The sequence below is a fragment of the Nicotiana sylvestris genome, chromosome 3 (assembly GCF_000393655.2).
Source record: "Nicotiana sylvestris chromosome 3, ASM39365v2, whole genome shotgun sequence".
NCBI lineage: Eukaryota > Viridiplantae > Streptophyta > Magnoliopsida > Solanales > Solanaceae > Nicotiana > Nicotiana sylvestris.
In genome coordinates, this window is record NC_091059.1 from 87,224,912 (window position 1) to 87,238,669 (window position 13,758).

The 13,758-nt window shown below is 35.6% G+C and overlaps 2 protein-coding genes across 3 annotated transcripts; both read left to right on the top strand.

Moving 5' to 3' along the window:
* The first annotated feature begins 612 nt into the window (after positions 1-612).
* LOC104243957 (glycerophosphodiester phosphodiesterase GDPD4) lies at positions 613-7,601 on the top strand. Its single transcript, XM_009799242.2, has 9 exons — positions 613-855; positions 1,648-1,734; positions 1,869-1,966; positions 2,661-2,721; positions 2,930-3,010; positions 3,274-3,366; positions 5,225-5,314; positions 6,645-6,772; positions 6,885-7,601. The coding sequence occupies exons 1-9, from the start codon at positions 676-678 to the stop codon at positions 7,051-7,053; spliced, it is 987 nt and encodes a 328-aa protein (XP_009797544.1). The 5' UTR covers positions 613-675; the 3' UTR covers positions 7,054-7,601.
* Positions 7,602-8,132: 531 nt separating this feature from the next.
* On the top strand, positions 8,133-13,223 carry LOC104243956 (uncharacterized). Of its 2 annotated transcripts, XM_070170863.1 has the most exons (6): positions 8,133-8,376; positions 8,474-8,659; positions 8,800-8,870; positions 10,368-10,473; positions 12,131-12,263; positions 12,884-13,223. In XM_070170863.1, exons 2-6 carry the CDS (start codon positions 8,580-8,582, stop codon positions 13,094-13,096), a joined length of 603 nt encoding a protein of 200 aa, XP_070026964.1. In that variant the 5' UTR covers positions 8,133-8,376; positions 8,474-8,579; the 3' UTR covers positions 13,097-13,223. The 2 variants fall into 2 exon arrangements, with proteins under 2 accessions (XP_070026964.1, XP_009797542.1); XM_009799240.2 differs by having other exon boundaries at positions 8,133-8,659.
* Positions 13,224-13,758: the final 535 nt, after the last annotated feature.

Genomic DNA, 13,758 nt, shown 5'->3' on the forward strand with positions numbered 1-13,758 from the left:
TAAAATAAAATAAACCATAGCACCAAATAGTAACAACGACAAGATAGTAAAAAATCAAAATGAAAAAGACAACAGGTAAAAAGGACTAACACTAATAGTATATTTTAAGTACATAATATATAAATATTTTATATTCATCAATGACAAACTTAGTGTAATCCCACAGAGTGAATACACAGACTTTACTCCTATCTTGTGAAAGTAAAAAGCTATAGTGCTATATCATATTTGCAAAACCAATAGCCTCTTAATACTGTTAAGATATTATTCAATATATGGATGATTCAAATCAATATTAATCTATTAAGTGGTTAGATCTTAAAAGTACAAACAAACTTGGTGTTTTAAGGTAAACTATCCAGATTAAGATCTTCTTTAATTAATTTTTTTTTACTGTTATTATCAAGGAAAATGGAAGAGAATGTTATGAGGTTTGAAAATAACTGACGTTATTGCCTAACTATTGGGACTCATTTGAATTTCCTTTAGGATGCATAGACGAAGATAGCGACTCTTGAAAGTATGAGGGCCGTTTTGAAGTTTCCAAATCTTAAAAAGAAAGGAATAAGAAGAAGAAGAGGAGGAGAAGACGATCAAATACTCGATTGACTACCAACAAGAAATGACAATAGGAATCCGTTGAATTGGACAAATCGGTGGGTGCCATTGTGGAGAATGGACAGGCAACAGCGTCGACTTCGGTTGGAGAGGCATGGCCTCTTGTCCCGAAAGCTTAAGCCAAAGCTCAGAGTTTTCACTTCCAGAAAGGTGTTTAGATCTCTGCTCATTGGCCTCGCCCTCATCGCCATTATCCCCCCTATTTACTTCCATTTTCGTCTCCGTCGATTCCATCAGGTTTTATTCTCTTTCCTTCTCATATAACTTTTAGGTATTCATATTGAAAACACAGTTGCTAATACGTTCACTTTATCCGAGTTAATCAATGGCTTGTCATTATCACCAAAAGAGAGAAAAAGGAAAAGTGCAAAACGAAAACAAAGCTTATGGTATTGGTGCATAATGTTTCACAATTCTTATAGAATCTGGAAATTTTGGTCTGATGAATTTTTTCTCCATTGTTTGGTGCCATTAACTGATATAATCATGCATTTGTTAGACAAACACGATAGCATTGCGAAGAAAGGTGCAGACAATCAGTTAGTTGTTTGCCTTAATTGTTTTTTCCTCCAGATTGGAGTTTTGGGGTTTAATTTGGTAAATGAATGAGTAAATTCTTTGAAGTCCTTTGGTTAGTGCCCTCCTTGGCCGTATCACTTGCCTACAGATATTTGGTACTATCTCTGCTCTAACAACAACAACCCAGTAAAATCCCATTAGTGGGGTTTGAGGAGGATAGTGTGTTCGCAGACCTTACCCTACCTCGAAGGAGTAGAGACTTGAAATCCTAGATAATTATTTAATATATTTTCCTTCTGATAATGAATCAGTGTTGAGACCTATATATCTTAGTTTAATTTTCTGGGGAGATTTGTATGTCTCACTAAATAGTTCATATAACATATTGTTTATAGGTTTCTGGTTCTAACAGCTGTTTGTATTTCTTACTGCATGAGTGAACTATTTGAATTCCTGCATATGGTAGGTTCGCTAAACATGCAGAGGAATAATGTAAACATAATTGTGCAGATGCAATCACAGAAATGTAGTTGGCTGAACAGTCTTCCTCTGGTCTGTGCTCATGGAGGTGATTCGTCGAAGGCCTTTCCCAACACTGTAGGAATTCTATTCTTTTGGTTGAGTCATTCCGGGAAACATCTTCATTGGCTGATATTGTTCATTTTTAATTTGTCGTAAAATGATTCCCAACTTCATTATTTGGAATTCTGATAATCTTACCCTTCATGTAGATGGCTGCATACCGAACTGCTCTTGATTCTCAGGCTGACTGCATTGAGATTGATGTTTCTCGTTCTTCAGATGGTGTGTTGTTTTCCCTCCATGACCGGTATGTGGGCTTAAAACACAGGGAAACCAGTTAGCGACACGTTTACACCTAAAGGTTTAGAATTTGCGACAAAACTTTGTTCATATATGCATTGTGCTATAACGATAAAGGTGGTGCCGAAAATCTTTTTGAACATTGACGTATCAAATATTTTTCCAAAATAAGCATTGCTACTGTATAGATATTTACTTTATGCTTGGAGAAAGGTCACATGGATGAAAACAAAAGATTTCAAGGACAAAAGATCAACCTTATTCAATTTCCAAGTATTCGCATAAAAAACAAAGTTTAAAGTGGTAAAAGAATGTTTGTGAATATGAAATAGAGTAGAAGAAATGTATACTGGGAAATGGTAGGAACCATGCATGTTTGGAAACCCATTCAATTGATATTTTCTACAAGATATTACAGTCCAGCTTCAATCATAAATTGTTCTCTAAGCGAATACTTGTTTTCTCTGGATTTTCCTTACATATTTTGGGTCAAAGCTGGCCTTGACCAGGCAGGCATGTAGATTTCATTCCTCACTGGGAATACAGCCTAAGATTTGATTCCACACTTCGTAGTTTAGAGCTATTTCCTGCAAGAAGATAAGAGGGGACATATTTTATGACATTCATTTGGAATTTCATGATAACAATTGTTTCTCACTGTTTTAGTAGTCTGGAGCATTGATTTCACATGTCGCAGGCAGGGATTTGCAACGGATAACTGGGAATAACAATTCTAAAGTTTCACACTTAAGCTCAAAAGAGGTGGGAACCGATAGGTTTTTAATGTTGATTGACTGAAGCAAATATTCGATCCTATTTTGCCATGCATTTAAAAAAATTTATTTACTGACATCTTGTATTTCAATAGTTCCAATGCATTTGATTTTGCTTCCATCCAACAAACTGGCATACATCACAGAACATTTTAGAGTAGAGTGTTGAATGTGATTTCTTCACTTTGTATTTGCAGATTAAAGAGCTCGATGCAGTTCATCAGCTTAAGTTGGAGCATCATGATCTAACTGTTCCAACAGTTGAAGATGCATTAAAGGTACTCAGAAAATCCAAGCCTGTACTGTTCTCTCACTCCGTGCCCCTTTCATTCTCCTCTTTCTACATCTCTTTCAAGAAAATAAAAGTAACTGTTTTATCTCCCACTAGTGTGTAATTTTTGTGGCAGCTACTGGAGATATTCATGCTGTCCATTTAATTCATTGTCAAAACAATACATACCTGCATGGCATTCCTTTTGTTGTTTCCGGAAATAGGCTTTTTCGCTATTTGTTTACTAACTTGGCTTTTCATTTCCTTCAGTTGATATCAGGTTCCGTCCGGCGAGTAATTCTTGATGCAAAAGTTGGTTTCCCGCTGGATGAGAAAGAGTTCGCAAAGGATCTTCTTTCTATTGTAAGTCTTTTGTTGTTAGCAACGGAAAATGAGATGAAATCGAAGAACTTTGTGTTAGGGTTAGGTCTGAAACGAGAAAGAAAATGAGAGAAATATTATTGCATCTGAAAAAATGAAAATAGCAACTGCACAATACTAGTTTTTGGATGGCCTTATATATAGACCTAGTATCCCAACCCAACTAGCTAATAACCAACCCAATCTACGGTACCAAATAATTGCAAAATGAAAGAATTGGGCTCAACTCATTACAACAGCAGTTAAATACATAGTTGGGCTACAACTACTCTACTTATCTGGGCTCTGACTGGGGGATATTCCAACAGTTGTTCCCATTCTTCCAAATAGTTACTACCTTACTGTGGGCACAAAATTTACTTGAACATGTATCATATGGTTTCTCTTTTTGGTGAAAATATTAGCCTAGGTGGTGGGTTCTTTATAATACTTGCACTTGCAACCCAGCGGTTAACTCCAAGAAGTTTATTTCTATCTCACCTCTTTCTTCTTCTGTTTTTGCCTTCCTTTCTTTTGAGTTGCGGAAGAAGAAGAAGTTCATATCTACTTCTGTAGGAGCATCTGATTGAGACATATTATATGGTCCGTCTTATTAGCTTTTACGTGGGAGTAGGGGAACTTGTTTCATGCTTTCTTATGGATTTCATCCAGTTGCGTAGCGACATTGTACCAAGGGTGGTCAAGCGACCACACTTCGTTGGAAAATTATACTGTGTATATAAGTTAAATATTACTCCTTCCATTCCAATTTATGTGAACCTGTTTGACTGGGCACGGAGTTTAAGAAAAAATGAAAGACTTTTGGAATTTGTGGTCCTAAACAAATCAAAAAGGGGCCCAGAGTATTTGTGTGATTATAAAAGCTTATCATTAAGGATAGAATTGTACGTTTAAGCTAAATTGTTACTAAATTTAGAAAGGGGTCATTCTTTTTGGAACGGACCAAAAAGGAAATAGGTTCACATAAACTGGAACAGATAGAGTACTTTTATATGGTCAAATGTTATATTTTGAACACCCTTAACATAGTTGAGTGGGACAGTCTAGCAGTCCAGGGTGTTCTCAATGATATGTTGTTCAGGAGTTCAAAGCTATATGTCCATTTTATTTGCCAAAATTAAACAGAAACCACCGTGTGTATGGTCTATTTGACTCTTTTTCAATCTAATTTTTATAAAATAAAATAACTCTTAAAACTTAAAATTTATATAAAGAGAAACAACTAATCTTAAAAGTAGTTTTTTAATTAAAAGTTATTTTTATAATTTAAAAGGCAAGCTCTACAAAAATTTCTTCAACAAAAGATCTCTACAGAGTACAGACTACAAACACTCTCGACTTTCTCTTTCCTTTAATTTTATGCTTACTTTTATTAGTAAAATTTCTATTGTTGTCTTTTTTATGTTAATTTTGATTTATAAAATTTTTGTCCGATTACAAGTATTTTTATTGTTTACCTAAATATTGCTTAGTTTGGTTTTAAAAATTTTGGTACACTATTCATCAACAAAAAAAATTATTGACTTGTTTAATTTGAACACCCTTGGCATGATTCCTGGCTACGCCACTTATTTCATCCCGATAGAAAGTTACAACTTTTGGTAGTCACTATGGATGATCAGCTTTTCCTTTATCTGGAGTTAATTATCTTTCTGGCTTTTGAAGACAGCTAATTAATTGCATGTGGTTATAAAAAGACTGCTAATTGCATGCATAAGTGCCATTATAGGTAATGGATGGTGTATGTCACTGACCTTGTTGTCTATGCAACTTAAATGTATGTTTTCCCACGTGACTGATGTTTGTGCTGTGCTCTCTCTCTCTCTTTAAAATTTTACAGGTCGAGAACACAGGCTGTAAGAATTGCCTTGTATGGGCTAAAAGTGACAGTTTCTCAAGAGATGTGATGAAACTGTCGTCAGATGTTATGGTAACAACTAGTTTTTTCTTCTGCTCGGAGTACACAACTTCTCATTTCCTTGCATGTCAACCATTTTTGAAGTGACTTAGGACACAGATAATATTGGTCTTTGCTGATGCTTTTGCAGTCTTTTCGTGCAATGTTGGTCTTGCAAATGGAGGAAACTATTTCTGAAATCTCATGTTCTTGACATTATTTTGCTAAATTTCCATTTAACCTATGAAAGAATGCTGGGTTAGCTCAAATCCAACTGTACTTGTACCCTGATATAATGTTTGGTTCATGTTTTTCTTTTCCGCATAACTAATACATGTATAAGTTTTAAGTAAATCTATGTATTATTTATGCAAGGTAGAAGGTGGAATAACTTATACACGTATTAGTAATACTTGTATTAAAACACAAAATGACAAGAATATATACCCTTTATTCAAACTTGTATTTTTTTGCTTAAAAAAATATATTTAAACTATACTAACAATTTTAATAAAATAAAGTAAGCTAATAATAAATAACAGTCACATTATTTCTATTACTAATCATTAAATAACTACCGCATAACTAATCCCAACATAACTCAATATTGCATAAATTATCCCTGCATAACTAATCCCTGCATTACGTATTCCTTCATAACCGATACATACGCAACTAATATCTGCATAACTAATACATGTATAACTAATACCAGCATAACTCTAACCGGCAACCAAACGACCCCTGAGTGTGGCAGGAGAGGTGGCAATGTAAGGAACAAGTTCAATGAGGTCTAAGCTTCTTGAGTCTCTGCTGTGGTTGCTCTGTATAACTTAACGAAATAGACACTTTCTGGATGGTGTCTATTGCTATTCTTCAAAATTGTACTCTGTCTGTTCTGAATTTGGTGTCTGATTTGTTTTGGACACGGACTATTAAGGAAAAATTGGATTCTGTCTTAGTTGAATGAAAGGGTGTCCGAAAGTTGAGGTAAAGTTGATTTTTTTGAATAATTTTGACTATTTTTAGAATAAAAGTGGTACCAATATTCTCTGTTTGATAATAGCATGACGAAAAAGTATTGACAAATAAGAGAAGTCTCCATGAAAGTGGAGTCGATTTTGAGACAGCCTAAAGTGAAAATTAAGACACTTTTATTGGGACAGATTAATACTTTTGCGGACCTAAAGATTAAAACTAAAACAGTAGCTCGACTAGTGTACACTAGATTTGTTGTAGGTTTACCATCTCTTTTAGATCATAAACTTACCGACTTAAGTGTTATTCCTATAAACTCCATTCTACATAAGCTGAATTGATCGTAGCTTGGTTTATGCGAATGTGATGTTTGGTGGTTCTGCAGGTAGGTTACATTGTCATGATAGATCCTTCAACAGGAACTGGAATGAAGTTATTGAGAATGCGAGGTGCTGCAGTTGTTGGTGTTTACCATCCTTTAATTGATGAGAAACTCATGAAAATCCTCCATGGGTATGAAGTTTAATCTGTTTTGTGTCCATACCTGCATCGTAATGGCACTCGTTTTTGGTCCACAACTGCAGCCATCTAACCTTGTGATTTCTCCATTTCTTTATTGCAACAGGAGGAATAAAAAGGTTTATGCATGGACTGTTGATGATGAGGACTCAATGAAGAAAATGTTATTTGAGCGGGTGGATGCTATTGTTACGAGCAATCCATCTCTACTTCAACGCCTTATGCAAGATGTGAGGACACAATGCCTCGAGGAAGGTTTTTCTTTGTCCACTTGAGGACAAGTTATATTTTTCAAAAGATAAACCAAAATTTGCGCTCTGCAAGTGAAATGGGATAAGTAATCCAAGGAATGCAAGCGGGAGAGGCTTCAGTTTTACAAATGCAAAATATTATTTGTTCAAATAGTTTGTGTTTAGAAGACAAAAAAAAAGGATGACACAGAACGACTACACCAATCAGCTAATTGATACAGCATTAAAATGTACTTTGGTCGCATTATCAGCTTGACATGCTGGAGCAGCACCACATTTGCCAGCTACGGATTGGATGATGCTGAAATGTACACGGAAGTTCAGCTTTAGGAGAGATTGCTGATAGCTATGGTTAAAAGGGCTTCGTGTAATGGTACCAATAGGCTATTAGCAGGCCAGCAATTTGAAGCTAAAATGAAAAAGGTTGGGAGCACTATACTTTCCTGTCAGACGAGGCCTTAGATCAGCCAGTATTATTTTGTGTAGAGGAGATGATTGTTGTTGTACTGCTATGCTCTTTAAGCAACAAATACCCGTTCTTATGCAAGATATGCCCTTTGCTTTCTGATTCATATTTTTTCAGCTTGATTATTAGGAACGATATGTTATATCTGCTTGTTCCTCTTTCATTCGTACATTAGCGGATGAACTTTTCTGGAAAGGAGTTTACACGACAGTGCTATCAGTGCATTTTAGTCTATTGTTGCAACGTCAGTTAAATTCTTCTGCAAAATGAATGTACATTGTGAAAGGTTCTTTACTCAACAAAATGCGGGCATATACTATATGCAAGTGGAATTTATAATTTATAGCACGATTAGATAAGTTCAAATTATGAGCCCCTTATCAGTTGAAAAAAAAAATGACAGCCCAGTGCATTTTGTTCCGGCTATGCACATGGTTGGGGACGGGCCGAACCACAAGGGCCTATTGTAGACAGCCTTACCCTGCATTTATGCAAGCGGCTGTTTCCACGGTTTGAACCTGTGACCGGTCACATAGCAGCAACTTTACCAGTTACGCTAAGGCTCCCTCCCCTTATCAGTTAAATTAACAGAAATGAAAAATACAAGTCTAGTTTAGCTGGCCCCTTTTCCATGTCATGTGAAAGAATAACAAAAAGTTAGTATACTATTTTTGGAGTTGCTTGAGATCAGGGAGTCTTTGGCGGGGTGGAAGTGAGGGAGATTAGATTCCCCTGTTTCTTTGTCTTTCTCCTGTTTCTCATTAGAGATCTAAAACAAAGCTTTATCAACTCACACGTTTTCGGAACCAGCATACGACATCGTTTTGTTCCTTCTAGTTCAATCAAGAGTAATGTAAAAAGTCTTGGAGGAAGAGCCATCTGTAATAAATAAAAAGTCCATATAAGAATCTCATTCAATATCAGGTCCTTCTGTTTAAATCCTGAACGTGATTGATTCTTTTTGCTATTCATTTCCAGTAATTTCACCAGAACGTGCGATTGCGACTCCATTTGGTTCCAATCAGTTTGAGTTGACCATTGAATGTGAAGTGGAAGAATTGATAGTTAAGAGGTCTTCAATATAATGCTCAAACAGATTGGATTGAAAGTGGGTCATTGGACTCACAAGAAGATCGGTGATCCTCTTCTCCAAATCCTCCGCAGGTTAGGCATTTTCACCTTTCTATCCCTCAATTTACACTTTTACTGTAAACAGAATTCAGTATTTTTAAACACTATTTGGATCAGATAGAGTTGCTGATATTTGTTGTTGAATGAAATCGTTTTATTGATTTGTTTTGAAGGGGTTTAGAGCCGAAGCAATTGGCATTCTCTGGGGCTCTTGGCGTTACACTGGGTATCTTTCCCATCGTTGGTATGTCTTTCAAGTTTCACCCTCCTCGTTCCACTTTATTTGACACTCTATATGACTAATTTTCACTTTCCACAACTCTAATTCACTTAATTATTAAATAAATTTTATACTTTGATATGGTGTTTTCTCTATCAAATTTAACCTTTTAACTACTCCTATTGCTTTGAAATTTTCTTCCACTACCACTAACATTATACACTAGTCAAATTTCTACTTTAAATACTGTATCAAGTCAAATGATGACACATAAAAGTAAACGGAGGCAGTAATATATATATATTTGTCAATATTATTTAAATGGATTTAGTCTTTTATATCTACCAGCTTATTTTAGCTTTTGCTGTGAAAGCATTACATCTTTACTGCCTTGAGCTCATGGCAAAAAATTATCTTTGTGATCAATTAATTTCTTTTTAAGTACATTGAGAAACTTTAGGTCGTGAGCTTGCAATCAAGTAGGACACAAAGATGTTGATGAGATGAATCCTTTGTTTGTTTGAATCCATAGAAAGTGGAATATGGCAAACTGATGAAAAATCAAAAGACAATTTTATCTCACTAAATTGAGATGTTCACTTCAAAATCTCCATATCAACTGGTGCGGGAGATTTAGTGCATTCCAAATCAAAACATGCCAAAAAGTTGGACAATATTTTGAGTTTGGTTGTGTCTTGAGCTCGTATATCTCAAAACTGGATATGAATTGCTTTTGCAAAAGACAAATTTACATTAGACTTAAAATATTTATTCTAAAGTTGCAGAAACCAGATCAATCTAAAAGCCAATTCTGAAGGAAAATCTGGTGATTGGTATTGGATATGACATTGCAGCTACCAGCAAACATATAACATCATAAGATTTATGAGCCCAAATTTTATAGGGATGACTTTAGGACTTCTCAAATATTTTCTGAAAGTCAATTAAAAGTTTAATTTGCTTTTAGTTAATGATTCCCTTTAAGTGAAATTGAAATGTATGTGAAAGTTCTAGATACGAGCAGACGGTTTAGTAGTAATAATCTTGTATGTTGGGTGTAAAAATGAAGTGAACCATGATCTTTACAAACAGAATTGGCGACAAATACCTTTACAGGCAGGTGAGTTGGAATTCACAAGGGATAGGACTACTGACAGTCTGACATGCTGAAATTTGCAACATCTTAATGAAATAGAGTGGACAGCATACTTTTCCGCGAAGCTATTCTATCAGCTAAATATGGCACGTCTATTGACAATACTTCCTAGCCATGAACTACAGTGAAAGATGAAATACATATGTGGATTTGAGTTATTCAAACTTTCATTGACTAGCTCAAAACACCCATCAAGATGGAAAGACTTGAACAGGATCGATCCTGTCAACGGAATCAGCATAGACGTCTTTAGGCATTACACTGCAAGTTTCGATATGGTTTCTCAGCTTTTTGGCTAAAAATTATTAACTGGATAGTTTCTTTTCCTATAGTTGCCTGATCTACAATCTATTTTTCTTTGACAGGGGTCCCTGTATTTATGTGCGGGTTAGCTATTGCAGTACTTGGATCCTCGTGTCATGCACCAACTGTGTTCTTGGCCAACTTCATTGCTACTCCAGTTGAGTTGAGGTACTGAACAGAGGGGCTTTGACTAGAACAGTTATTATTTTTCACCCCCCCCCTCTAAGTTTACGTAGTTTGTTCCAAATCCTTTTTAGTGATTGAGTAGATATCACCTGACCCTGAATTCTGAAATATGGATTCCTATGACTTCCCTCCCTTTCAATTTATGTGGTAGTGTTTGACACAACACAGTTTTTAAATTAAAGTGGCATTTTGCATCAAAAGGTTTGGATAAGTGACTTGTCATGATTAAATGCCTAATTTTATCCGATAAATAGATCTTTTCGTTGGCAATCATATGCAATAAGAAACCTTCTTCAGCCAATTCTTTCTCACGTCCAATTTTCTTCTAGTGTTCATTTCTTCTACAGACATTTAACTGCTTTTCTGTTATTCTCCTTTTCTGACTAGCTGGTTTGTTATTTAAATTTTGATGTTCATGTTCCCTCTCTGTTAGAGGAATGCTTGTTTAATCCTGAGGAAACTGTCACATTGCTGAAATCATTTCTTAGCCAGTGCCTAGCATGACCCAACCAATTTGTATATCTGCTCATAAATAAATAATGTAGTAATATTGTCTTTCCTCTCAACATAATATTTTTTTACCTTTTCCCTTATATTTGCCAACAGTCATGACGAGTAAAATTGAAAATTTAAAGTTAAAATATCTACAAATATAAAAAGGTACCATTCTTTTTGGAACAAACCAATGGAATAGAGGGATTTATCTTTTAATATTTGGTTCTGCCAGAGATGTTCTTGTTGTTCAGACTTCTTTCACCATTTTCTGAGTAGATAGACACAAAGAGTTCTGTTGCATCTAAGAGATTGAGGAATAAAATAAGTCAATGCTTATGTATCTGCACTGTCACAAAGTTTGCTTCTGTTTCACTATGCCTCATGTTTGAATAGAGCATCTGCAAAAATCTGTTTGCTGTTCTTCTTTTATATACTCAGTAAAAATGCAAGACGTTCTTTTCATGTATATGAATTTTCTACCCATGTGAGCAACCACTTCAATTTCAGGAGTGATTTTTGTCTTTTCTGTTTATAAAACTTGATGTGGCAATGAAGCAAGTTCAGCTCTTAACTATCAAACAGAATACAAATCTAAGCATTCAACTTAAGGAAACAAAAAATATGAGCATTGACATTCTTATGTAGGTTCTCTTGTATACTCCTTGTATATGGAGTTAGTACCTGTTTGTCAATAAAATTTGCATGGCAAAGAAGTAATGGGGACAAAATGTATAGACCTTATTTTTTGGCTTGGGCGGAGGATTCATTATTCCTGCCTGTGATGTTTACAAGGGGTATGATCAACTTCTGTTCTCAAAAGTCTGAACCTGTGATGACTTCTTCAGCAGGATGTTCTTGGCGGATTCCGTTATGCCAGATGCAGGTCTACATGCACACTTTAGATGTGCCTGTGTGGAACATAGTGTAACTTTTTTTTGTTTGGGGGGGGGGGTGTTGTTGGTACAATGAGATAAGATGGAGGATTGTCGAAATGAGTGGTGAATTGATGTCTATCACTCTTAGTGAAAGCTATTAATTGCTTTAATACTGATTTTCCAGCCTTCCTCTGAACCATGTTTTTTCATTATATTTTTTCTCGATACATTCTTTATATCCTCAATGCTTGATGTGCTTCACTTTGCAGTTTAGTGATTCCGTTCCTACGTTTGGGAGAAGCCGTGAGTGGTGGATCTCATTTTGCTTTGACCTCTGATGCATTAAAGCAGGTCTTGACTGGTCAGGCTTCATGGGAAGTCTTGCTGAGCATTTTCCATGCGGTGAGTAAAGAAGCTTCATTTCAAGCATCTTTTCTTCCCTGTCTTTCTCATATCAGTATCTACTTCTGATTGTTGCACTGATGATCTACTTCTTGAGCCTTCCACAGTCAGTATCTGCTTTATATATTGAGTTAGAATTTTTTTTCAACAGAGACGGACTTGTCAGTTTTCTTTGATTGTGCTAACAAAAGCTGTGTTGTGGTGTGGTGATAATTAATTATTTGAAGGGAAACAAGGTTGCTTTTTTGGTTTTCCAATAGATTTCACACTTTTCTGATCCTGTTTGTTGACTGTTCACGAAGTCAATAGTTTCCATGCATATATGTTTTAAATACATATGTATGACTTGCCAATGGAACATGCAAATTTATTAGCATCTTTATGGCTGTGATATTTACAGTCACTGTGCATTCGCCAAAAGTTTTATTGGAACTTTGTTTAACTTCCAAGTCAAACCTCTATTGAAAAATTAATAGAGGGTGTCTTTTGTACAATCTCCATTCTGATCCTGAATGCTTCCCATCTGTTCCTTCGTATCTCTTTTCTTTTTTGATAAGGCAAGGGAAAGATGTCCTTCTGTTGCTGATTTTCAATTACTGAACTTATGAACTATTTTACAGTTGTTGGGCTGGCTTGTTGCTACTCCATTCATCCTGGCAGGGCTTTATGTACTGTTTTTACCATGTTTCACATTCTTGGTTCGTAAATTCAGTAGCGGTCAACCAATCAAAATCAATAGTGTTCCTTCAAGTCCGAAGAAGATTGTTTCTTCAAGCCCAAAAAAGGCTGTTCAACCCCTTACAGAAGTCAGGGTTAAAGTGAGGGATGTATAATGTTCTTTGAAACTAATGTATTAGCTACTCTTTAGTAGTTCTTGTAATGGAACATCAAGAATTCCGGCATTTCTGTACATGTATCAAGTTTAAAATCCATTGAAAACTGTTACAAGTGATATTGAAATTATGGTGTCTATTTTGGTTATCCTACTATAGTAAGCAAGTAGTTTCTGTAAATTTAGCAATATATTTAACGAGTATTTCTTGCAATCTTATAATATTTCTCAACTGTCTCCCTCAAGGCCACAAAGAAAGGTAAAAGGGAATAAAAATGTCAAGAAACTATAATGTTTCTCAACTTCTTTTTACCTGTTTTGAATTTGTAAAGAAAGAATTACATGAAAATACAGTTGACCCAACATTATAGTAAAAATAGCACGGTATAGCCAGTTTTCGGACTGGTCATTCAAAAATAGCCAGCGTTTACCAAGTCAATGAACTCCAGCATATTATGCTGGACCGGTATACTTTGTTGGGTCCAATATAATATACTGGAGACTGGAGCACCGGTGCTCCAAATTCCAGTATATTATGCTGGACCGGTATCCCTACCCCGAACTACCCTTCGGGGTAGGGGTAAGGTCTGCGTACATATTACCCTCCCCAGACCCCACTTGTGGGATTATACTGGGTCGTTGTTGTTGTTGTTGTTATGCTGG